Genomic DNA, 25818 nt, shown 5'->3' on the forward strand with positions numbered 1-25818 from the left:
CAAAAAAATGATTTGTTATTCGCATGATCTCATCTGGTTTGGCGCCTCCCTACAATCTCACTAGAGTACGACTACTATTTTTCTCTGAAGTTGCCTATTTTGTGTATAGTGCTAGACATTATGAGCTGCTCTATTCTATTTTGTGTACATCTAGTTTGCCTCTATCAGTATTCTTTTTAAGAAGGCCGCGCATGTCTCTCCAAAATCTTCAACTTTCGGTCTCGTAATATTTCTGTAGGCTCTTCCTCACCTCACCTTTTCTCTCTCCCTGATCGAGCACCTTCGCCATGGGAGAGGAAGGTTGTTTCATCCGCCTGCTGTACTGCTGCTCTAGGGGACATGCACCTGCTTGTTGTGCTGCTGCTCTGTACGCCATGGACATCCCTCCTCTGGTTCTCCTCGCTCGTCAAGGTAGTAAGCTGCTCTAACCCATCTTCCCCTCTCAAATTCGGTACAAGAAAATGATTTTTGTAACTGGACATCAAAAGCAGAACCGGTGTGTGTTGTTGGTCAAGCAAGAAGAAAGAAAAAAGGCATCCGTTGCCTGCAAAACAAATCTGTGTGTGTGCTGCTCTCCTCCTCCTCTGTTTTTGCTTGTGTCAATTTGCTCCAACAGCTTGCGCGCGTGTGTGCATCCATTGGGAGAGAGAGAGGCTCTTGCCAACACCTCTACAATCTCACCGGAGTTCTATTTTTCTGTGATGTTGCCTATTTTGTTGTTGAAATTGACCGTATCCCTGTGTCAAATGGATATTTTTTCCTCCATTGAAATGAAGCATATTGCTTTTGAGTGCTCACATTGACATTACTGTGGAATAAAATGTTCATTATATGCTCTTCTGTTGAATAACGTGTAAAACAGGTCCAGCCATTTGCCAAGTCTATTATATTTGTTCTAAAAGAAAAGAAAAAAAAAACAGGTTCTTGCCTATCTATAGTATATGTGTTTTCAAAAAAGCTGTATCTTTTTCTTCGAGAGAGATGCACTTCTGTATCAACATTCTTTTTAAAAAGTGACACATGTCTATCCAAAATTTTGAACTTCATGGCCTCGTATAATTTCTTGAGTTGGTGAAAGTAATTGCCGGATACTGAGAGTAACCACAACAGATAAATATGTCATCAAACCACCATGTTCTACCCCATTTTGGAGGAACAAGATTAAAGTCATACCAGCAGAATTAACTACATGAAAGGTCCATCCTTTTCAGGAAAAACCCACCGTGCAGCCCTACGAGCAAGTTCATGAGCAGAAGGATTGAGCTCAATCAATAAATTTGAATACTGGCTAGGCACACATCCACACGGAAACCAGTACTAGATCGAACAGTATTGACCATGGGTTCAGGTTGACAATGGTCATAAACCTCTCATCACTTTGGTATGTTGATTGACCTCTTTTTTGCACTGCATGTGCAGGTGCTAAACATTGGTACGTGTTGGTGGGGCTCGACAAGCTCACCCAGGGAGGGCACCCCCAAGCTGAACTCCATGGAGCCCCGCTCCAGCGTCTAGGACAGGTCTTTGTTACTGGATCCATTACTAGGACATGATTTCTTCTTTTCCTTCTCCATTTGAGATCAACATTCGTTATGTCCTTCTTGTGCAGCAGCAGCAGGATTCCATCGGTACACGAGATGACAAGGGGTTCATCGAGGTGTGTGGTGGTAGGCTCTTTCGTTGGACCCGCTGCCTGTTCGGCATCGGCTCCATAACAGTCATGGTTAGCTCCTCTCCTTCCCCTGCTCCCCTCTGGTTGCGCTCGGGTAGAACAAATACCTGCTTCATTTATATGATAGATGATAATATATGGAACATGTACGTATGGCTTCTTCAGTCTGAATTCGTGTATTTGACTCCTGCTTATATGTAAGAGCATCTATAGCAGACCTCGTATAAAGCCGATCCGCAAAAGTCGTTTGCAGTTCGCGGAAAAACCCTTTTGTGGACCGGCGTGTGCGGCAAAATATCCTTTTATGAGGGTCCATTTTACGGGGTCTGCTGGGCCGCCGCCCACGCTGGCCTGCGAAATCTATTATTTCCATTGCATTTTCAGGCATGAAAACACATTTAGTTGCTTCTTTATTTTCTTCAAAGGCATTGGATACATCATAATTCACCAAATTATTGCTAAAACAGCAAGACCAAAAAAAACAAGAACCACGATTAGACATTTTAGAAGATATCCAACTTCCATAACTGCTCCCACTAGTTGGATCAACATCTTCTCCATGCATTCATTGTTGATCCAGGGGTTCTTCATCTTGCATTCTTCATTCTTCGGCTTTGATTCTAAACAATTAGACGTTGATTCACCTCTAATATCTATTCTAATTGCACATGCAGCTGCATCGTTAGGTTCAATTATACTAAGGAGTGCACGAACATCTATTAAGTTTCTTTCTATCAATAGATCGATGTATTCTTCTTTCCAATACCAAAATTAGCATCTACCTTCCTACACAGATGAACACCTCAATAAGCTACCATAATTTAACCAAATAAGTTGACAAAGCAGAAGAGGAAGAAGGGCATACCCCGTCGTTTCTGCATTTGAAGAATACCCATCCGAGGTGCTGCCGTGTGTTGGATGTGAGCCGCAACACTGTTTCTAGGCAGTCATCGCACTCTATGAGTGGCATCGGCAAGCCGAGCCCAAGCGATGGCCGGAAGAGTCCTTGCCGGCAAACCGACGCCAGCAACTAGAGGATGGAACCAGTACCTGCATGCGGCGCTCGCGCTTTGCCGAGGCTGTGCGGGGTGCTCCCGACCAATCCATGGCTTTGGTGCAGCCAACGGTGGCTGGAAAAGCCAATCTGGTGGTCGCGACAAAACAACCACCGATTTGTAGCTTTCCGGTAAGCCGAGGCACGAGGGCGTGGTGGAGGCCGATCTTGGGACTGCGGCGGCCCACCGTCATGATCCGGACGGCTGGTACGGCCGGAATCGAAGGCGGCACCCGGCGGCGGTAGGTGGGGGAAAAGCGCGGGTGAAATGTCCCACCAACTAACCGCTTAGATATATACAGGGCACCGACGGGGTGGGCGGAAGAACCTGCATTTTCGCGGGTTAGGGTGGGCATTTTGTCGCGCCCCGCAAAAAAAAATTACGGGCCGGACGCGGTAGTGGGGTCTGGTCTAGCAGCATTTTCCGCCTTGACCTGTATTTTGGCGGTTATTTTGCGGGTTCGGCCCTTTTAGGGGGTCTGCTAGAGATACTCTAATAGTACTATGGTGACCATAGGTTGCCATGAGCCCATGACATGGTCATCTATCAAGACCTAAAATATTTGAGAGGTCAACCTGGAAGACTGAATTTGTGCATGTAGCAGCACTCTCCAGTCTCGCGAGCATCAAGTTAATTTTGCAAGTACGATTCCTCGTGCAATTCTGGCTAGACTTGGATCACCTGAAACGAAAAATTACTTGAAGAAATAAATAACGGTCTGCATACATCCGAGTAATCAACTAGTTAATTGTTTGTCGGGTCAACATGTGAGAAATAATTCCAAGGCATGTGGAGGACTTTGTTTCCATTTTTCAGTTAGCCGCATGGTTGATCTGGTTCATTTGCAGTAGTACACATACAAGTTGTCAAAACTAGCGCCTTTCCTGCTCCACTGCCAGTGATAGCAGCAGTAGTCTCACTTTAGATTGTTGGACGTGTGACACTAGCTGTACCCATGCTTGTGACGTTCAATACTTTAAATTTCAGTATCGGCCATTTCCTATTTTCGGATTGTTATCATAATACTTTGACATGGAAATAATGTTTTTTTTTCAATTTACAGAACCAACTAGCCTGTCCTTCCATTTGTGGTATTGATGGCCATGGACCACGGTTCTAGTAGTCGGCAAAGCACGTATCTACTAACTGCTCCTATCCAGGATGCGTGCAAAAGGTGTCACATCATCGCGTTCCTATTCTCATCCCCCCGGCAAAACATCATTGTACACAATGTTGATGCAACAATTGCAACTTGCAAGCTCTATACTAGTTTCAATGGAACCTGGGACTAGCATAGGCCCTGGGACTAGCCGGGGTCCAAACATATATTTTATATTCAAATACAGTTGGAGTGAATCATCATGTCTGTGTTGCTGGGTTAGTGTAGAATATAGCCCATTCTTTCTAAATTAGAGACTTGGTGGCTGGAGTAGGCACTATGTAAACTGGGCATCCTATCATTATTCGGATTCAGGAAAAACAGTATAGCTCAACATGTGAATATATGTCCAGTTCTTTTTGGTTTTCATGTAAATGGTGATAATTTGGAATATATCAAACCATAGCCTGTCCTTACACGATTACACACTTCCCATGTCCATTAGCCTGCTCATGTTTGTTACTACTTCCTAATATATATACATGTTGGTCTTTGTCAGTGTCATGAATTAAATTGTTACATTGTCAAGGTTCCCCTGGAGGTTGGGGCACACCGTGGATGGCTTAAACCCGCCCTTCTTCAGTTACATTCTAGATTGTGGTGCTGATCTCAGTCAGGAAAAGGAAGAGAACATTATTGTTCTTCATCTGTCCGTGAAGAAAGGTACTAGCAACTGCTACTACAACCTAGTACAAGAACTTCCTTTTATCACACTTGCTGCTGCTTTTTACTAGAATTGTCACATATGAGTTGCCATTTGTTATTTTCGTTTTGTTTTGGGGGCCTGCTATATTATAAATACCAAGTTATACCTGAGTTTTTGTCAAAGTATTACTTGAAAGTACAAATGAATTTTGAATGAGTGGAAAACTTAGTAGTAGGCTCATTTTATTAGTTTTCTTCAGTACGATCATGCCTTGTTTTCGTATCATTTTGTTTATGTTGGCAGAATTATTGCACATAATTATAGTTCACATATGATGTTGCATTCGGAAATCGATTTGAACTCATTGAGATGCTCAAGGAGTCACAAACACTCGTCTTGCAATGCAAGCACTTGTGCTGATGACCATCCATCCTTGGTACATTTAATTACATGGCAATTTCTAGGATTCTGGGTTGCGCTGATGGTCTCTAATGCAAGCACTTGTGCTTCTCGTGGTGATTATGGTAAAATAATTAGTGGATTTAGCCCTCAATTTTAGTCCTATGAGTTTTTGTCTTTTGCCGGGTATTGTGTTGCATGCGCTGGAGTGTTTCCCTTGTCGACGTGCTGGGTAATGTGTGTGCTGGTTGCAGTTGGTCCTTGGTTGATCTCCATGCCAGTGGTTGGAATGTTTTGGCTGTGTGATATGTGTGATGGTTTACCAGGCTTTGTTATAAAGAAGCCCCTTATGGCATGTCCTCTAAAACACTATAACTCTGATTCGTCTACTAGTGATGACATGGTTGTTTGATTCCTAGGGTTGTTATCAAATTCTGGCATGTTCTGTCCTATGTACCCTAACAGTGCATTCCTGATATCAATCGTTCCTATGATCATGTACAGTTCATTTGGTCATTTTCACTGTTGCTTGATCATCTATTGTTGCTCGATTGTCTAAATCTTCTTGATTTGGAAAGCTAGACATGCTATTTCCTAACTGCTAGCTCCATAACAGAACATGTATTTCTTTTCACTCATTCATGACTCTCATTTTAATGGGTTTTGTCAATGAAACAATGCAAGATAGGAGTGGGATCACTGAATTGTTTTACATAGATTAGATGACCGGCCGATTGCTATTTTGTTGTGTGCATGTTTACTGGACACATACATTACACTTTTTTTAGCTTGCTCATTATAGACTGGACATTGGTCATGTGGAAGGACTAGCAGACGGATGGCTGCTTGCCCATCCTAGCAAACATGGTGAGCTTCCCCCCTCCTCCACATCTGCATAGCACGCACAGTTTGTATGTTTTGGTTTTCTCGCGTGATTTGAGAACAAAGGCGCAAGCATGGTTCAAAGTAGACTACTCTCCTCTGCTGGTATGGTCACTCGGTTCTGAACTTTAAATTGTATATAATCTTAAAGTGGAGTAATCCCCTGTATCAAATCTGACTTCACCATGATTTGAGTGGAATAATAAGAAGAATATGCATAGCTTCTTGTTGTTAGTTTGTTTGGCATAAAAATTAACATGCGGTGACAATTCTTTTGTTAGTTTTTTATCAAGGCGTGGGAAGTTGTGTCTCTTGATGCGACGACCATCACAGACAAACCGCCAAGTGCTATTGGCAAATGATAGAGGGTCAATTCCTCTGCTTCATGGCGAAGTATCCCAATAGAACACCGCTCACCTTGAGGTCTCTTCAAGGTCGTTGGGACGCTATCAAGCCGGTTTGTAGCCGTTGGGCTGCTTGCTTGGAATAAGACCGCAATGCACCACCAAGTGATACCGTTGAATTGAACTATGTGAGTTCTTTCTCACGTTGTACTTTAAATGTTTGAAACATGTTTCATATGTTGAATTTTGTTTTTGTTTTTTAGGAGTAATTGTGCAAGAAAGGTACAAGGACATGGAAGCTTCCCATGGTAGGTCATTCAACCTAGAGCATTGTTCGAAATTGCATCAACATAGCCAAAACTGGGAGTTCATTGAGGAAGAATCCCCACCGAAGAATGGCTCCCTCACCGAGACGGATGATGATGATGAAGATGATGATGGCCCAAGAAACAAGAACAAGTCGGATGGAAACAAAAAGGCGAAGGACAAGATCAAGAGGGAATCGAAGGCATCAAGCTTGCATGATAAGATAGATATCATGGTGCAATCAAATGAGGAGATGAAGCAGGAGTTGGCCGAGAAGAAAGCGCAGGAGAAGCAAGAAAGTGGCCCTTACTCAAGGAAGAAGGGTTGTGCAAGGCCGCCATTGAGGAGAGGAAAGCCCTTACCGAGGAGAACAAGGCTTTGTCCAAGCTTCTTGCAGAGGAGAACAAGATCATGACAATGAATCACAATAAAATGAACGACATCACCAAAGAATGACATGATATGGCAAGAAAAGAAATCTTGAAGAGAAGAATGATGGCTGCAAGGTGTGATGACTTCAGCGCCGGTGGGGGAATGGGTGGCGGAAATGGAGAGTGATGATGTTGACGATGATGGTCACGGAGATGATAATGGCTTTTGCGTGAGATTCTTTTGGGGTTGTGGAGAGAAACGAGAACCAAGACGGTGGTGAAGATGGTGGTTGCTTTTGCATGATGTTCTTTAGTGTCTTGATAAAAAAAACAATGGTTTAATTTGAGCGAAAATTGTGTTTGGTTGTTCAAATTTGCTACAAATCAATGGAATTGATGCCAAATTGTAAGTTTGAATTCTTGCGATTTGCGGGTTGGCAAGGGCCATGGCAGAACAGAACCTGCCCATGAAACTGTAGAACAGAATATTCGTGAATATTCTGTTTTATAGTTCCACGATGCGGGTTATGTTTTGCCGCGACCCTCGCTAGTCGTAAAAAGCGATTTTTTGCAAACTGTAAACGCGCGATATAGGTCCGTAATATAAGGGTCTGCTAGCAAACGGTAAACATCCTTCTTCTCCTTTTTCTTATCTAAAAAATTGGTGACGTTCACCTATTCGTCGCTTTTTTGTCAAACCCCCTTCCTACGTGCATAGCGATCGCAGGGTTTTTCAAGAAAACTGTCGACGGGACAGCCTTGCCCCTCTATCAAGACCGGATTATCTTTGTCTAGTTGGAACCATCCCTCGCATGAGCCTTCATATTGTATGGTGACGCTGCATGCAACAAGATCCTAACACGCATGGTTTTCTATCCTGGTCGACCTGTACAATACTGTATGGTACACGCACAAAACAAAAATGTAGCTTTGAAAAGGTACACTCACGATGCTCACAAACATAATTTATAAATACTCACATAAATTTCTATTGTTTTCATATTTCAATCAATGTCAAAGACATTTCGGACATGTCCAAATGTTTTAAATGTCAAAGCCATACTCTTTCGTAAATATTCACACAAAATTGTTGGGCAATTGCGGGTGGCTTCCATCGTAAAATTCCTAAAATATCTCATCAATCACAAACCATGTGTTCCACCGTGACCATCTACACCTGCAGGAGGCGTGCTTCGAGCTCCCTCTCGGTCCGCCTTCGAAAACCCAATGTATCACCAAAATCAAGGTAAAGTATTTTGGTAGATTTTTCCCGCTAAATAGGCCCTTAGGATTGTCGCAAATCAAGAATACCATTTAAAATGAAGGAAAACTTAGCCGCCTTTGTACGCCCCTAGTAGCCACCCAGCGCCAGCAGTGAGCCTGCACATTGCCAGAAATACATAGGAATCACCATGGATTTCCACCGGCCAACTGCAGAGATCCATGTGGACGCACGTTATAGGGCTGCTGCACTTGCACGTTGAGAGCGGCATGTCGCCGGTTAACCTACATCCCAGTTGTAACTCGATCGCCAGTATTGTTGCCAACTCTGTGTCAGAAAAATATGAGGGTGTTACGTGAAGAATAACACATGCATAGGAGGCATATACCATACTCAACACAAGAGCCCATGCAAGATCACATGCATAAGAGATAGTAAGAACGATACATGGAATTCGTTCAGGTAGCAACAGTTTAGTACCTTGCACCGCAGATGTGGGATCTAAAATTCTAGATGCTCCTGGTCTGGTATGACTCTGAAGTATATAGAACTTACAAGTATAGAATAATAGTACATTTTTTAAGGCAAACTCGCGAACTTGTTACTGCGTCAGTGTTTACAGGGGCGAACAGAAGATCTTCAACATGGCCTAACCAAGTATTACGACCAACTCCCAGAGTAAGTGAATGTTACAGCGTCATGTGTAACTGCTCCGTACTGCACCACACTGCCGGTTTAGCCCCCCCCCCCCGAGTGTAACTCTTATTGTCAACTATGTGTGAGAAGAATATGAGGGTGTTACGTGCTGATGAATGACACAAGAGGCCTGCGTTATCGCATGCATAAGAATGATATTGTAGATGGTCCATAGGCATATAGTACCATAATTAACACAAGAGCCCTGCATTATCACATGCATCAGAATGATACGATACATGGAATTCGTCCAGGTGTAGCAAAAGTTTAGTACATGTAGCTAGCATCGCAGATGTGGGATCTAAAATTCTATATGCTCCTGGTCCGGACTTTAATTGAATAACATTTGTGATAGTTACAGAACCTTATTGTTTCAAACTATGTGATGAGTACATATGAAACTTGGAAAATCACCGCAACAAATTCTTCATGTGCCTGTGTCTCCGACGGAAAATCTTCCCCATAACAAAACGAGCTGCCACAATCACCCCAACAAATTCTAGATTGAACCTTGATCCATCAAAAATCACATGAACTGAACCATGCATTTGTTCTAGGCTAATTAGCCCCCTAACACATATCCTGCAGAATAATTAACCTGTTCCTCACGGTAGCTAACACTTAGAGCACTAACAATCGCATGTGAAGACCACATTTGATCATCAATTTAAAATGTTTTCCCCGAAATGTCATATAACTTATTTAAAGAACTTTACCACATAAGTGATACGTTATTTACATAATGTTTGTGATGGTTATAGTAGAACACTTGCTCGCACACTTGAGAGGGCCACTGTGCGAGTTAATCAGAAAATATATGTAATAGAATGAAATAATACTTTTTTGTTAAGCAATGGAAAATCGTATTATTTAGATTTACAAGAAGTTTAAACAAACCTTTTTATTATCAACAGAATGAGACATGAGAAAGAACATTAAAAATAAATAAGTGTATTTGTTTGTGCCAAATGAATGGAACATTATGTAGAAAAAGTTAATTTTTTTAAACTATACGTGGATGCTGTTAAATATTTAATTTAATTAAAGGTGCAAAATTTATTTTCCCACGTTGTTACTTGTGATTCAAATAAGCAAACCCATATGTATATAAGAAATAGAAATTACCAACGCATATGTATTGTCTGCCTGTTTCTTCAACCGAAAATCTTCACCCTATAGCAAACTGATCGAGGAGGCGAAAAATTCTTGGTTTAACCTCGATGATCTCCATCGAAAATCACATGAAGCGAACCATGTAATTGTTCTGGGCTAATTACTTAGCCCCCTAACACATATGCCTAGCTCCTGATTGACGTTAGCTAACACTAAGCCTAAACGACACTAACTATAATTTATTCCTTGGTTCATGTGGGGATCAGCAGGTTGCCTGCACGGTGAGCACGCCGGAGTCACACCCGGACCCGGCGCGGAAGTCCTCCGTGTGCCGCACCGTGCACGACTCCTTGCCGACGCACGCTGCCGTGAACGCCGCCAGCGCCGCCTTGGACTCGCAGCCGCCCTGGTACGCGCCGCACTTGCCGCGCGTGACGCCGAGGCTGGCCACGTCCACGCTGGAGATGGTCCTGCCATGGCTGCACGCCAGCGCCACCTCGTCGCCGACCTCGGCGGCCTCCGCGCACGCCGCCCCGACAGCGACGGTGTGGAAGCTCACCCTCGTCGGGTCGCCGCCGGCCTCCTCGAACAGCACCATCGTGTTGGGCTCGCCGGCCTTGAGGAACGACCGTGGCACATGGTAGAACCTCTGGGACGGCTCGTTGCAGCCAGTGAGGCACTTCTGCCCGTCGCCATCCGCCATGAATGTGCCGCGGTAGTCGCACCGCCGGCAGCCGTCCATGTCCGCGGCGACGTATGACGGCCAGTAGCGGCCCAGGTTGTTGCCGTTGACCCACACCACGCCCTTGCCGAGCCCCAGCAGGTCCGCCACCACGGGCTCCTCACCGGTGGGGGCCTCAAAGGTCGCCTTGTACCAGGTGAAGGGGCGGTGCACCGGGATGGTGCCGCCTCTCCATTGGCTGCGGTCCTTGGCCTTGTCGAGGTGGGTCTCCCTGTACTCGCCGGCGAGGCCGGCCTTGTAGGACCAGGAGCTGTTGGAGAGGTCGTAGGCGGTGGTGTTGGTGACGGTGTCGACGAGCTTCACCGGCCCTCCCACGATGCCGGCGGGCATCATCTCGAACAGAGCACCATAGTTCTTGAGCCCGATGGTGGCGCTGAGGAGGGAGATGTAGTTCTTGCCAGAGTGGAGCTTCACCGGTGTCTCCATTTGGAAGACGAATCCGCCATTAGGAGCGTAGTGCCTCCCTGCATGCCAATTAATCAAATCAATTAACATTAGCTTGATCAAGTTCATTAATCCATCAGTGTGCAAACCACTCAGAGTATATTGGGACGCTCACCAACAAGCTTGCCATTGACGAAAGCGTAGAGCTCATGGCCAGTCGTGTTCACGTGCAACTTGTAGTTCGATTCCCCCTTGTGCTCCAAGCTGCACATTTTGATCATCACCAGAGATTAATTTATATTTCAATCTTATGCAACAGTGTAGTTCTGTATTAAGCATCAAGATGTTTGATTACCTTGTCCTGTACCATAGGTAGTCGCTCTGGTCGCCCGACGTCGCGATCTGCTCGAGCAGCTCGTTCTTCCTGAAGTTACCCTTCTCGTCCGTCATGAAAGGATGGAGGTTCTCGGGCATCCACGACCAAGCAAGGCCATCCGTCACGGTTTCCACCCCCGGCCTCTTCACCATCACCGACGTCTGTGTCTTGATCTTGGCGCTGTTGTACGCGACGGTCTTGCAGTCCGGCAGGATGCTCACGGACCATGCGGGCACGACATGGGTTGCGCCGTCGTCGAGGGTCACATTGACCTCCTTGTCGTCGAACTTGTTGCTGATGAAGCAGGCAGAGGAGTTGTCCAGCGTGTACTTGGTAACCTAGTGTAGATATTGATGAACCAAATGGATCAATTTTGTTGTGAACACCATTAAAAACAGTGCTAGGATTTTTGTATTGTATGTGAATGCATGTTAGTTACCATGACGTTGGTGTTGCCCATGGTGGTGTCCTTGTAGTCCCCATGGAGTAGGATCTTCTCCATGGACTTGAGGACATTGTGGAGGTCCTTGAGGTGCCCGTATTTTGGCTGCCTGATGTTACCTGAAAACAAAAACATAAAAGGATAATGAATATGATTTGCATATTGACACTAATTATTAATTTACAAGATGCAAATAAGCTTGGGACGAATATATGAATTGAAGGAACAACAAGAGATGGTTCACGTACCGTACTCATCGAGAGGGGCATCGTAGTCATAGCTGGTTGTGATGTATGGGCCACCCGACGTGCGGCCAAAGTTGGTGCCACCATGGTACTGATCACATATAAATTGACGATCAACATGTCAAATGATGTAAAATTCAGTTCATGCCAGCCTGCTAGAGGATGGAAATTAATGTAGAAGAGAAAAGTATAGATTAGTTATAAATCAATCACCATGTAGTAGTTCTGGAGCGATCCTCGCGTCTGGAAGAACATGGCAACAGAGAAGGCGATGTCTTCGGCGGACCGGTGGAAATCAGGCTTGTCCCAGGCTTTGAACCTAATTATATATCGTGGATAAAATGTAAGAGCAATCTGAACTTCATTCAACATATAGTAGAACGTGCTAACCAATTTCGCACATATGCATGTAGGTTCCATAAGAAAAAAAGAAGGAAAATTAATATATAAAGGTTGATCCAGGTATATATATATGTAGGGTACCAGCCAGTCCAGTTCTCAGTCCAGATCTTGGGGATGTCGGTCCTCTTGGGGAACCAGTCGTGGCAGTAGAAGCCGTTGCAGGTGTTGATCTAGTAATTAAGAAGACTTAGCATTGAGTTTTTTTTGTTTTACACTTGGGAAGAAAGAAGAATAATAATTGGTAGAGACAAAAATAGGAAAGATGAAAATGTGCATGCGCTGACCACGTTGGGTGGGACGTCTTGGTCCTGCTGGCACATGATCCACGGCACGCCTACGTTCTGCTTGTTGGCCATGGCGGCGCACCAGTGGATGTACTCAGACGCCGACTCGTCGTTGTTGAGCTTGTCCATGACGTTCCCGTACTCGTTCTCGATCTATATATGTAAATTGTTCACATATATATATGTTATATTCACTGATCCACTCTTTTGTCGACGACAAGTAGCTAGGAATGCAAGCTAGATAAGTTTCACATAATTAATATTAGTTAGTTACTACGTACCTGAGAGAGGATGATGGGGCCTCCCTGTCCGGCGAACATCTTGGCCTCCTTGAGCTTGTCGACGATGAGGGTCGTGAAGGTCTCCATCTCTTGCTGCAAGCATCAATAACTTGGTCGTATTTTGACCTCCAAGGAAAACCATTATATTGTTGGGAAGGATCTGCTAGCAGTGTGGGTACCTCGAAGGGGTTGTTGTGCATGCGGAACTGCATGCCGGAGATGTCGCGCAGCCATGCCGGCAGGCCGCCGTAGTTCCACTCGCCGCAGATGTAGGGGCCGATGCGGAGGATGGCGTACATGCCGGCGTCCTGGACCTCCTTGAAGAAGCGCACGATGTCGTAGCTGCCCTCGAAGTTGTACTGCCGGCGGCGAGGCTCGTGGCCGTTCCAGAAGACGTACGTCTCGATGGCGTCCAGCCCGCCCTCCTTGGCCTTCCTGATCAGATCCGGCCACATCTGCAGGCAAGCAACGATCGAGACTTACAATTCATTCATGGAAACTAAGACGAGACGATGGTGTATTCATCTGCTGCTCCGTGTGCAATGCATACCTCTGGCGTGCTCCTGGGGTAGTGGATGGAGCCGGAGATGAGGAGGCGGCGCTCGCCATCGATGACCATCGACCGGCCGTCGTACCCGACCTCAGTGCCGCTGGCGACGGCCGCGGCCGCCGCGAGGAGGAGGAGCGCAAGTGGTTGCCACGACACGCGCTCCATGGCGAGAAGCTGCTAGCTAGGGAGAAGAAAGGATGCACGCACGCACCGCCGGCCGTGTGTATTTATTGGGGAAAGAAAGATATATTGGCGTGGATTAGTAGGATAAGCAAAGAGCCACGCACGCACTCATGCGTGCAGCTAACAAACTGCGTTAGAGCCATGGATTAGTAGGATAAGCACGCGTGTGTATATGGAAGTGCATATTCACATGGACTCTTGTTTTAAATCAGATGGTCTATTCGTTTTATCTATTCTTTGATTAGGAAGGGAGAGAGTCGCGATGAGAGAGCACATGCATCTGTGAAAGTATGATTTGATCGAACTGTCTCTTTCATTGATGATCCATGAGGATTAAATACACAGGGAATTAACCGTCGCCACGAACGGATGCGTCCGCTCGTGGGGGTCGTGAAAAAACCGTCGCGTCGGTTGGCTAGCAACCCGCACGAAGCGGTTCTGTACAAGGGAGGATTATTCCCTAATTATTATAATTAGTTTAAAATAAATCCTAACACCCCCTAATCCTCGCTTGTCCTTGAGACCCATCATCTTTGAAATGTTCTCCTCCAAAACCCTGTGGAAAAAATTGAGAAGAAAACATACAATATGCCATGAAAAACTCCTTCTAAAACCCAGTGGGAAAATAAAGAGAAAATGACATATATCGTCCATGCTTGCATTGATATTGCCTCATTAAAAACCTTTCGTGAGAAACCATGTGGAAAAACTCCCTGTGGTAGAAATTCTGTAAGAAAGGTACAAGGACACGGAAGCTTCCTGTGGTAGGCCATTCAACCTAAAGCATTGTTTGAAATTGCATCAACATAGCCAAAAGTGAAAGTTGATTGAGAAATAATCCCAACCGAAGAGCTTCTTGCAAGCCTATGATCACTCCTAGCTTGCGTGCCCTACAAATACATCCACAAATGTGTTGATTAATTCATAATTCCTTTAATTTTGTATTGATAAGTTTCGAAAAAAATCAATTTCGTGAATTAGACTACGTACTCTGCCCATCGAAAGGCGTTGTCCAAGGCTTGGAGAGAGCCTCCAACGTATGGAGTCGGAGGGTTATCTCCAGTGGCAATCCACCATCCCACCGGGATCCTTACTGCATTGAGCCCGTTTACCGCCATGAAGCATGGAATCAACAAAGTTGAACTAAGCACATGCTCTATAAAACCCAGATTGAGGGAGTACTACCTATGTTACTCCCACTATGGGTAGTATCAAGGAGAGGTACTTCCTCCTTCTTGGTGTATAGGTCATCTTAGGTAGTGCATCGCGGCCAAGACGAAGAGAAAAAAAAGAAAAAAAAATGTTAATTTTTCTAATTAATACCATTGCATGCAATGAATTGATCGCTGCTGTTGTGGACACTGTGCCTTTTATAGGGACAAAATAATAGCAACAAAAGGAGAGGTAGACATGAAGAAAAAACTTATACCAACAAAGTTGATGGTCAAATTTATAGGGACTAGTCGGGTGTCCACCATCAGACGAGGGAGGAACACGGGACGAGGTAGACATGAAGAAAAAACTTATACCAACAAAGTTGAACGTCTTCTTAGTTTCGTAGTCCCTTCGTTTGGAATGGATGTATCTAGGTTTATTTTAGTTGTAGATACATTTATTTTTATTACTTTTACGACAAGTAATTCCAGACGAAGGGAGTATATTTGTATTGAACATGTTTATTAGGTTTTACATTTAGATTTATATATAATAGGTGAAGGAAGTTTAGGCTAGAATCGTTAAACGGGATATACAGAGAGCAATGAGCATGATCCACGTGACGTGAAGTGTATGTCGTTGGATTCGAAAAAATGAATGGACCAAATGGAAGGAGGGGATCGATCCATGAGAGCTCAACGCTGACCAATCAGAAGCATTCGTCGATGACGAAAACCTTCTATGGCTCGCGCGCTCTTGTTGGTCCGCGCCAGAAGGAAAATTCGTTTCGAACCGGCGCGTACAGGCCCGCCAAGACCACATGAAATTTTTCATGGTTTTGAACTATTGCAGCGGGCAGGCCCATCGGTGCCAATTAAAAATGATTTTTAAGATAACCAAACACCAACCAGTAGAGACGATAGGCCCTCCTTCCCGATTCCCAACCAACCCCGCCCCCAACCCCAACCCCAACCCCATCTCATCCCCATCCCCATCCCATCCCCATCCCCATCCAGCCGCCAATGACCACCTCCCTCTCCGACAACCGGCGAGCTCCCCACTCCCAGACTCGTCGGCGACCTTCCGGCCTCCGCCTTCTACGCCACCCTTCTCTCCCTACACCCCAGATCGAATCCAGCAGCTCAGGACGAAACCCTAGCTCGATGCCATGGCCACACCAGCAGCAGTCCCTCCCTCCCTAGCCCGCGGCCATGGCGACCTAGCAGGCAAGAGGAACCTGAACCCTATCACCGGCCATGGCGAGCGTGGAAGGCACCATGGGAGAGGAGGCATGTGCTGCTGCTCAAGACCCTAAACCAGAAAGGAAGTAATAAGCTGCTCCGACCCATCTCATCCTCTCAGATTTCCTCAGATTTGGTACAAGAAAATGATCCAGCTCATTAGAGTAGTATTTTTCTGCGACGTTGCCTATTTTGTTGTTGAACTGGCCCTATTATTCTGTCAAATGAGTCTTTTTGTTTTTCCTTCTTTGAAATGAAGCATATTGCTTTCGAGTGCTAGACATCACGGAGCTGTTCTATTCTTTTGAATGACTTGTAAGAAGGAGCCAACCATTTGCCAGCTCTATTATAGTTGTTCAAAATGAAAAAAAAACAGGTTCTTGCCTACCTGAAAGATCTTTACAAAAAAATGATTTGTTATTCGCATGATCTCATCTGGTTTGGCGCCTCCCTACAATCTCACTAGAGTACGACTACTATTTTTCTCTGAAGTTGCCTATTTTGTGTATAGTGCTAGACATTATGAGCTGCTCTATTCTATTTTGTGTACATCTAGTTTGCCTCTATCAGTATTCTTTTTAAGAAGGCCGCGCATGTCTCTCCAAAATCTTCAACTTTCGGTCTCGTAATATTTCTGTAGGCTCTTCCTCACCTCACCTTTTCTCTCTCCCTGATCGAGCACCTTCGCCATGGGAGAGGAAGGTTGTTTCATCCGCCTGCTGTACTGCTGCTCTAGGGGACATGCACCTGCTTGTTGTGCTGCTGCTCTGTACGCCATGGACATCCCTCCTCTGGTTCTCCTCGCTCGTCAAGGTAGTAAGCTGCTCTAACCCATCTTCCCCTCTCAAATTCGGTACAAGAAAATGATTTTTGTAACTGGACATCAAAAGCAGAACCGGTGTGTGTTGTTGGTCAAGCAAGAAGAAAGAAAAAAGGCATCCGTTGCCTGCAAAACAAATCTGTGTGTGTGCTGCTCTCCTCCTCCTCTGTTTTTGCTTGTGTCAATTTGCTCCAACAGCTTGCGCGCGTGTGTGCATCCATTGGGAGAGAGAGAGGCTCTTGCCAACACCTCTACAATCTCACCGGAGTTCTATTTTTCTGTGATGTTGCCTATTTTGTTGTTGAAATTGACCGTATCCCTGTGTCAAATGGATATTTTTTCCTCCATTGAAATGAAGCATATTGCTTTTGAGTGCTCACATTGACATTACTGTGGAATAAAATGTTCATTATATGCTCTTCTGTTGAATAACGTGTAAAACAGGTCCAGCCATTTGCCAAGTCTATTATATTTGTTCTAAAAGAAAAGAAAAAAAAAACAGGTTCTTGCCTATCTATAGTATATGTGTTTTCAAAAAAGCTGTATCTTTTTCTTCGAGAGAGATGCACTTCTGTATCAACATTCTTTTTAAAAAGTGACACATGTCTATCCAAAATTTTGAACTTCATGGCCTCGTATAATTTCTTGAGTTGGTGAAAGTAATTGCCGGATACTGAGAGTAACCACAACAGATAAATATGTCATCAAACCACCATGTTCTACCCCATTTTGGAGGAACAAGATTAAAGTCATACCAGCAGAATTAACTACATGAAAGGTCCATCCTTTTCAGGAAAAACCCACCGTGCAGCCCTACGAGCAAGTTCATGAGCAGAAGGATTGAGCTCAATCAATAAATTTGAATACTGGCTAGGCACACATCCACACGGAAACCAGTACTAGATCGAACAGTATTGACCATGGGTTCAGGTTGACAATGGTCATAAACCTCTCATCACTTTGGTATGTTGATTGACCTCTTTTTTGCACTGCATGTGCAGGTGCTAAACATTGGTACGTGTTGGTGGGGCTCGACAAGCTCACCCAGGGAGGGCACCCCCAAGCTGAACTCCATGGAGCCCCGCTCCAGCGTCTAGGACAGGTCTTTGTTACTGGATCCATTACTAGGACATGATTTCTTCTTTTCCTTCTCCATTTGAGATCAACATTCGTTATGTCCTTCTTGTGCAGCAGCAGCAGGATTCCATCGGTACACGAGATGACAAGGGGTTCATCGAGGTGTGTGGTGGTAGGCTCTTTCGTTGGACCCGCTGCCTGTTCGGCATCGGCTCCATAACAGTCATGGTTAGCTCCTCTCCTTCCCCTGCTCCCCTCTGGTTGCGCTCGGGTAGAACAAATACCTGCTTCATTTATATGATAGATGATAATATATGGAACATGTACGTATGGCTTCTTCAGTCTGAATTCGTGTATTTGACTCCTGCTTATATGTAAGAGCATCTATAGCAGACCTCGTATAAAGCCGATCCGCAAAAGTCGTTTGCAGTTCGCGGAAAAACCCTTTTGTGGACCGGCGTGTGCGGCAAAATATCCTTTTATGAGGGTCCATTTTACGGGGTCTGCTGGGCCGCCGCCCACGCTGGCCTGCGAAATCTATTATTTCCATTGCATTTTCAGGCATGAAAACACATTTAGTTGCTTCTTTATTTTCTTCAAAGGCATTGGATACATCATAATTCACCAAATTATTGCTAAAACAGCAAGACCAAAAAAAACAAGAACCACAATTAGACATTTTAGAAGATATCCAACTTCCATAACTGCTCCCACTAGTTGGATCAACATCTTCTCCATGCATTCATTGTTGATCCAGGGGTTCTTCATCTTGCATTCTTCATTCTTCGGCTTTGATTCTAAACAATTAGACGTTGATTCACCTCTAATATCTATTCTAATTGCACATGCAGCTGCATCGTTAGGTTCAATTATACTAAGGAGTGCACGAACATCTATTAAGTTTCTTTCTATCAATAGATCGATGTATTCTTCTTTCCAATACCAAAATTAGCATCTACCTTCCTACACAGATGAACACCTCAATAAGCTACCATAATTTAACCAAATAAGTTGACAAAGCAGAAGAGGAAGAAGGGCATACCCCGTCGTTTCTGCATTTGAAGAATACCCATCCGAGGTGCTGCCGTGTGTTGGATGTGAGCCGCAACACTGTTTCTAGGCAGTCATCGCACTCTATGAGTGGCATCGGCAAGCCGAGCCCAAGCGATGGCCGGAAGAGTCCTTGCCGGCAAACCGACGCCAGCAACTAGAGGATGGAACCAGTACCTGCATGCGGCGCTCGCGCTTTGCCGAGGCTGTGCGGGGTGCTCCCGACCAATCCATGGCTTTGGTGCAGCCAACGGTGGCTGGAAAAGCCAATCTGGTGGTCGCGACAAAACAACCACCGATTTGTAGCTTTCCGGTAAGCCGAGGCACGAGGGCGTGGTGGAGGCCGATCTTGGGACTGCGGCGGCCCACCGTCATGATCCGGACGGCTGGTACGGCCGGAATCGAAGGCGGCACCCGGCGGCGGTAGGTGGGGGAAAAGCGCGGGTGAAATGTCCCACCAACTAACCGCTTAGATATATACAGGGCACCGACGGGGTGGGCGGAAGAACCTGCATTTTCGCGGGTTAGGGTGGGCATTTTGTCGCGCCCCGCAAAAAAAAATTACGGGCCGGACGCGGTAGTGGGGTCTGGTCTAGCAGCATTTTCCGCCTTGACCTGTATTTTGGCGGTTATTTTGCGGGTTCGGCCCTTTTAGGGGGTCTGCTAGAGATACTCTAATAGTACTATGGTGACCATAGGTTGCCATGAGCCCATGACATGGTCATCTATCAAGACCTAAAATATTTGAGAGGTCAACCTGGAAGACTGAATTTGTGCATGTAGCAGCACTCTCCAGTCTCGCGAGCATCAAGTTAATTTTGCAAGTACGATTCCTCGTGCAATTCTGGCTAGACTTGGATCACCTGAAACGAAAAATTACTTGAAGAAATAAATAACGGTCTGCATACATCCGAGTAATCAACTAGTTAATTGTTTGTCGGGTCAACATGTGAGAAATAATTCCAAGGCATGTGGAGGACTTTGTTTCCATTTTTCAGTTAGCCGCATGGTTGATCTGGTTCATTTGCAGTAGTACACATACAAGTTGTCAAAACTAGCGCCTTTCCTGCTCCACTGCCAGTGATAGCAGCAGTAGTCTCACTTTAGATTGTTGGACGTGTGACACTAGCTGTACCCATGCTTGTGACGTTCAATACTTTAAATTTCAGTATCGGCCATTTCCTATTTTCGGATTGTTATCATAATACTTTGACATGGAAATAATGTTTTTTTTTCAATTTACAGAACCAACTAGCCTGTCCTTCCATTTGTGGTATTGATGGCCATGGACCACGGTTCTAGTAGTCGGCAAAGCACGTATCTACTAACTGCTCCTATCCAGGATGCGTGCAAAAGGTGTCACATCATCGCGTTCCTATTCTCATCCCCCCGGCAAAACATCATTGTACACAATGTTGATGCAACAATTGCAACTTGCAAGCTCTATACTAGTTTCAATGGAACCTGGGACTAGCATAGGCCCTGGGACTAGCCGGGGTCCAAACATATATTTTATATTCAAATACAGTTGGAGTGAATCATCATGTCTGTGTTGCTGGGTTAGTGTAGAATATAGCCCATTCTTTCTAAATTAGAGACTTGGTGGCTGGAGTAGGCACTATGTAAACTGGGCATCCTATCATTATTCGGATTCAGGAAAAACAGTATAGCTCAACATGTGAATATATGTCCAGTTCTTTTTGGTTTTCATGTAAATGGTGATAATTTGGAATATATCAAACCATAGCCTGTCCTTACACGATTACACACTTCCCATGTCCATTAGCCTGCTCATGTTTGTTACTACTTCCTAATATATATACATGTTGGTCTTTGTCAGTGTCATGAATTAAATTGTTACATTGTCAAGGTTCCCCTGGAGGTTGGGGCACACCGTGGATGGCTTAAACCCGCCCTTCTTCAGTTACATTCTAGATTGTGGTGCTGATCTCAGTCAGGAAAAGGAAGAGAACATTATTGTTCTTCATCTGTCCGTGAAGAAAGGTACTAGCAACTGCTACTACAACCTAGTACAAGAACTTCCTTTTATCACACTTGCTGCTGCTTTTTACTAGAATTGTCACATATGAGTTGCCATTTGTTATTTTCGTTTTGTTTTGGGGGCCTGCTATATTATAAATACCAAGTTATACCTGAGTTTTTGTCAAAGTATTACTTGAAAGTACAAATGAATTTTGAATGAGTGGAAAACTTAGTAGTAGGCTCATTTTATTAGTTTTCTTCAGTACGATCATGCCTTGTTTTCGTATCATTTTGTTTATGTTGGCAGAATTATTGCACATAATTATAGTTCACATATGATGTTGCATTCGGAAATCGATTTGAACTCATTGAGATGCTCAAGGAGTCACAAACACTCGTCTTGCAATGCAAGCACTTGTGCTGATGACCATCCATCCTTGGTACATTTAATTACATGGCAATTTCTAGGATTCTGGGTTGCGCTGATGGTCTCTAATGCAAGCACTTGTGCTTCTCGTGGTGATTATGGTAAAATAATTAGTGGATTTAGCCCTCAATTTTAGTCCTATGAGTTTTTGTCTTTTGCCGGGTATTGTGTTGCATGCGCTGGAGTGTTTCCCTTGTCGACGTGCTGGGTAATGTGTGTGCTGGTTGCAGTTGGTCCTTGGTTGATCTCCATGCCAGTGGTTGGAATGTTTTGGCTGTGTGATATGTGTGATGGTTTACCAGGCTTTGTTATAAAGAAGCCCCTTATGGCATGTCCTCTAAAACACTATAACTCTGATTCGTCTACTAGTGATGACATGGTTGTTTGATTCCTAGGGTTGTTATCAAATTCTGGCATGTTCTGTCCTATGTACCCTAACAGTGCATTCCTGATATCAATCGTTCCTATGATCATGTACAGTTCATTTGGTCATTTTCACTGTTGCTTGATCATCTATTGTTGCTCGATTGTCTAAATCTTCTTGATTTGGAAAGCTAGACATGCTATTTCCTAACTGCTAGCTCCATAACAGAACATGTATTTCTTTTCACTCATTCATGACTCTCATTTTAATGGGTTTTGTCAATGAAACAATGCAAGATAGGAGTGGGATCACTGAATTGTTTTACATAGATTAGATGACCGGCCGATTGCTATTTTGTTGTGTGCATGTTTACTGGACACATACATTACACTTTTTTTAGCTTGCTCATTATAGACTGGACATTGGTCATGTGGAAGGACTAGCAGACGGATGGCTGCTTGCCCATCCTAGCAAACATGGTGAGCTTCCCCCCTCCTCCACATCTGCATAGCACGCACAGTTTGTATGTTTTGGTTTTCTCGCGTGATTTGAGAACAAAGGCGCAAGCATGGTTCAAAGTAGACTACTCTCCTCTGCTGGTATGGTCACTCGGTTCTGAACTTTAAATTGTATATAATCTTAAAGTGGAGTAATCCCCTGTATCAAATCTGACTTCACCATGATTTGAGTGGAATAATAAGAAGAATATGCATAGCTTCTTGTTGTTAGTTTGTTTGGCATAAAAATTAACATGCGGTGACAATTCTTTTGTTAGTTTTTTATCAAGGCGTGGGAAGTTGTGTCTCTTGATGCGACGACCATCACAGACAAACCGCCAAGTGCTATTGGCAAATGATAGAGGGTCAATTCCTCTGCTTCATGGCGAAGTATCCCAATAGAACACCGCTCACCTTGAGGTCTCTTCAAGGTCGTTGGGACGCTATCAAGCCGGTTTGTAGCCGTTGGGCTGCTTGCTTGGAATAAGACCGCAATGCACCACCAAGTGATACCGTTGAATTGAACTATGTGAGTTCTTTCTCACGTTGTACTTTAAATGTTTGAAACATGTTTCATATGTTGAATTTTGTTTTTGTTTTTTAGGAGTAATTGTGCAAGAAAGGTACAAGGACATGGAAGCTTCCCATGGTAGGTCATTCAACCTAGAGCATTGTTCGAAATTGCATCAACATAGCCAAAACTGGGAGTTCATTGAGGAAGAATCCCCACCGAAGAATGGCTCCCTCACCGAGACGGATGATGATGATGAAGATGATGATGGCCCAAGAAACAAGAACAAGTCGGATGGAAACAAAAAGGCGAAGGACAAGATCAAGAGGGAATCGAAGGCATCAAGCTTGCATGATAAGATAGATATCATGGTGCAATCAAATGAGGAGATGAAGCAGGAGTTGGCCGAGAAGAAAGCGCAGGAGAAGCAAGAAAGTGGCCCTTACTCAAGGAAGAAGGGTTGTGCAAGGCCGCCATTGAGGAGAGGAAAGCCCTTACCGAGGAGAACAAGGCTTTGTCCAAGCTTCTTGCAGAGGAGAACAAGATCATGACAATGAATCACAATAAAATGAACGACATCACCAAAGAATGACATGATATGGCAAGAAAAGAAATCTTGAAGAGAAGAATGATGGCTGCAAGGTGTGATGACTTCAGCGCCGGTGGGGGAATGGGTGGCGGAAATGGAGAGTGATGATGTTGACGATGATGGTCACGGAGATGATAATGGCTTTTGCGTGAGATTCTTTTGGGGTTGTGGAGAGAAACGAGAACCAAGACGGTGGTGAAGATGGTGGTTGCTTTTGCATGATGTTCTTTAGTGTCTTGATAAAAAAAACAATGGTTTAATTTGAGCGAAAATTGTGTTTGGTTGTTCAAATTTGCTACAAATCAATGGAATTGATGCCAAATTGTAAGTTTGAATTCTTGCGATTTGCGGGTTGGCAAGGGCCATGGCAGAACAGAACCTGCCCATGAAACTGTAGAACAGAATATTCGTGAATATTCTGTTTTATAGTTCCACGATGCGGGTTATGTTTTGCCGCGACCCTCGCTAGTCGTAAAAAGCGATTTTTTGCAAACTGTAAACGCGCGATATAGGTCCGTAATATAAGGGTCTGCTAGCAAACGGTAAACATCCTTCTTCTCCTTTTTCTTATCTAAAAAATTGGTGACGTTCACCTATTCGTCGCTTTTTTGTCAAACCCCCTTCCTACGTGCATAGCGATCGCAGGGTTTTTCAAGAAAACTGTCGACGGGACAGCCTTGCCCCTCTATCAAGACCGGATTATCTTTGTCTAGTTGGAACCATCCCTCGCATGAGCCTTCATATTGTATGGTGACGCTGCATGCAACAAGATCCTAACACGCATGGTTTTCTATCCTGGTCGACCTGTACAATACTGTATGGTACACGCACAAAACAAAAATGTAGCTTTGAAAAGGTACACTCACGATGCTCACAAACATAATTTATAAATACTCACATAAATTTCTATTGTTTTCATATTTCAATCAATGTCAAAGACATTTCGGACATGTCCAAATGTTTTAAATGTCAAAGCCATACTCTTTCGTAAATATTCACACAAAATTGTTGGGCAATTGCGGGTGGCTTCCATCGTAAAATTCCTAAAATATCTCATCAATCACAAACCATGTGTTCCACCGTGACCATCTACACCTGCAGGAGGCGTGCTTCGAGCTCCCTCTCGGTCCGCCTTCGAAAACCCAATGTATCACCAAAATCAAGGTAAAGTATTTTGGTAGATTTTTCCCGCTAAATAGGCCCTTAGGATTGTCGCAAATCAAGAATACCATTTAAAATGAAGGAAAACTTAGCCGCCTTTGTACGCCCCTAGTAGCCACCCAGCGCCAGCAGTGAGCCTGCACATTGCCAGAAATACATAGGAATCACCATGGATTTCCACCGGCCAACTGCAGAGATCCATGTGGACGCACGTTATAGGGCTGCTGCACTTGCACGTTGAGAGCGGCATGTCGCCGGTTAACCTACATCCCAGTTGTAACTCGATCGCCAGTATTGTTGCCAACTCTGTGTCAGAAAAATATGAGGGTGTTACGTGAAGAATAACACATGCATAGGAGGCATATACCATACTCAACACAAGAGCCCATGCAAGATCACATGCATAAGAGATAGTAAGAACGATACATGGAATTCGTTCAGGTAGCAACAGTTTAGTACCTTGCACCGCAGATGTGGGATCTAAAATTCTAGATGCTCCTGGTCTGGTATGACTCTGAAGTATATAGAACTTACAAGTATAGAATAATAGTACATTTTTTAAGGCAAACTCGCGAACTTGTTACTGCGTCAGTGTTTACAGGGGCGAACAGAAGATCTTCAACATGGCCTAACCAAGTATTACGACCAACTCCCAGAGTAAGTGAATGTTACAGCGTCATGTGTAACTGCTCCGTACTGCACCACACTGCCGGTTTAGCCCCCCCCCCCCCCCGAGTGTAACTCTTATTGTCAACTATGTGTGAGAAGAATATGAGGGTGTTACGTGCTGATGAATGACACAAGAGGCCTGCGTTATCGCATGCATAAGAATGATATTGTAGATGGTCCATAGGCATATAGTACCATAATTAACACAAGAGCCCTGCATTATCACATGCATCAGAATGATACGGTACATGGAATTCGTCCAGGTGTAGCAAAAGTTTAGTACATGTAGCTAGCATCGCAGATGTGGGATCTAAAATTCTATATGCTCCTGGTCCGGACTTTAATTGAATAACATTTGTGATAGTTACAGAACCTTATTGTTTCAAACTATGTGATGAGTACATATGAAACTTGGAAAATCACCGCAACAAATTCTTCATGTGCCTGTGTCTCCGACGGAAAATCTTCCCCATAACAAAACGAGCTGCCACAATCACCCCAACAAATTCTAGATTGAACC

General features: G+C 44.4%; 1 protein-coding gene and 2 long non-coding RNA genes across 5 annotated transcripts; 2 read left to right on the top strand and 1 right to left on the bottom strand.

The window, feature by feature from the left end:
• Positions 1–28: 28 nt before the first annotated feature.
• On the top strand, positions 29–6022 carry LOC123420096. Of its 2 annotated transcripts, XR_006618843.1 has the most exons (4): positions 29–1520; positions 1610–1723; positions 3791–3901; positions 4416–6022. It is a non-coding gene; the product is annotated as an uncharacterized LOC123420096 (long non-coding RNA). The 2 variants fall into 2 exon arrangements; XR_006618842.1 differs by having other exon boundaries at positions 29–1723.
• Positions 6023–10127: 4105 nt separating this feature from the next.
• LOC123420105 (beta-galactosidase 1-like) lies at positions 10128–13736 on the bottom strand. The gene is made up of 11 exons (XM_045107274.1): positions 13572–13736; positions 13201–13476; positions 13022–13114; positions 12741–12893; positions 12538–12626; positions 12268–12373; positions 12058–12145; positions 11807–11928; positions 11347–11705; positions 11167–11255; positions 10128–11071 (listed from the first exon to the last, which is right to left on the bottom strand). The coding sequence occupies exons 1-11, from the start codon at positions 13734–13736 to the stop codon at positions 10128–10130; spliced, it is 2484 nt and encodes an 827-aa protein (XP_044963209.1).
• Positions 13737–16584: 2848 nt separating this feature from the next.
• LOC123420097 lies at positions 16585–22574 on the top strand. 2 transcript variants are annotated; one of them, XR_006618845.1, is made up of 4 exons: positions 16585–18072; positions 18162–18275; positions 20343–20453; positions 20968–22574. It is a non-coding gene; the product is annotated as an uncharacterized LOC123420097 (long non-coding RNA). The 2 variants fall into 2 exon arrangements; XR_006618844.1 differs by having other exon boundaries at positions 16585–18275.
• The last annotated feature ends 3244 nt before the right edge of the window (positions 22575–25818 follow it).

Source organism: Hordeum vulgare, unplaced genomic scaffold, assembly GCF_904849725.1.
Source record: "Hordeum vulgare subsp. vulgare unplaced genomic scaffold, MorexV3_pseudomolecules_assembly, whole genome shotgun sequence".
NCBI classification, from domain to species: domain Eukaryota; kingdom Viridiplantae; phylum Streptophyta; class Magnoliopsida; order Poales; family Poaceae; genus Hordeum; species Hordeum vulgare.

Excerpts from the sequence above, each read along its gene's own strand:
- LOC123420105 (XM_045107274.1), bottom strand. The coding sequence starts at position 13,736 with ATGGAGCGCGTGTCGTGGCAACCACTTGCGCTCCTCCTCCTCGCGGCG. Across the intron at positions 13,115-13,200 it reads TGCACAACAACCCCTTCGAG|CAAGAGATGGAGACCTTCAC; the intron begins GTACCCACACTG and ends TGATGCTTGCAG. Across the intron at positions 12,146-12,267 it reads CGCTCCAGAACTACTACATG|TACCATGGTGGCACCAACTT; the intron begins GTGATTGATTTA and ends ATATGTGATCAG.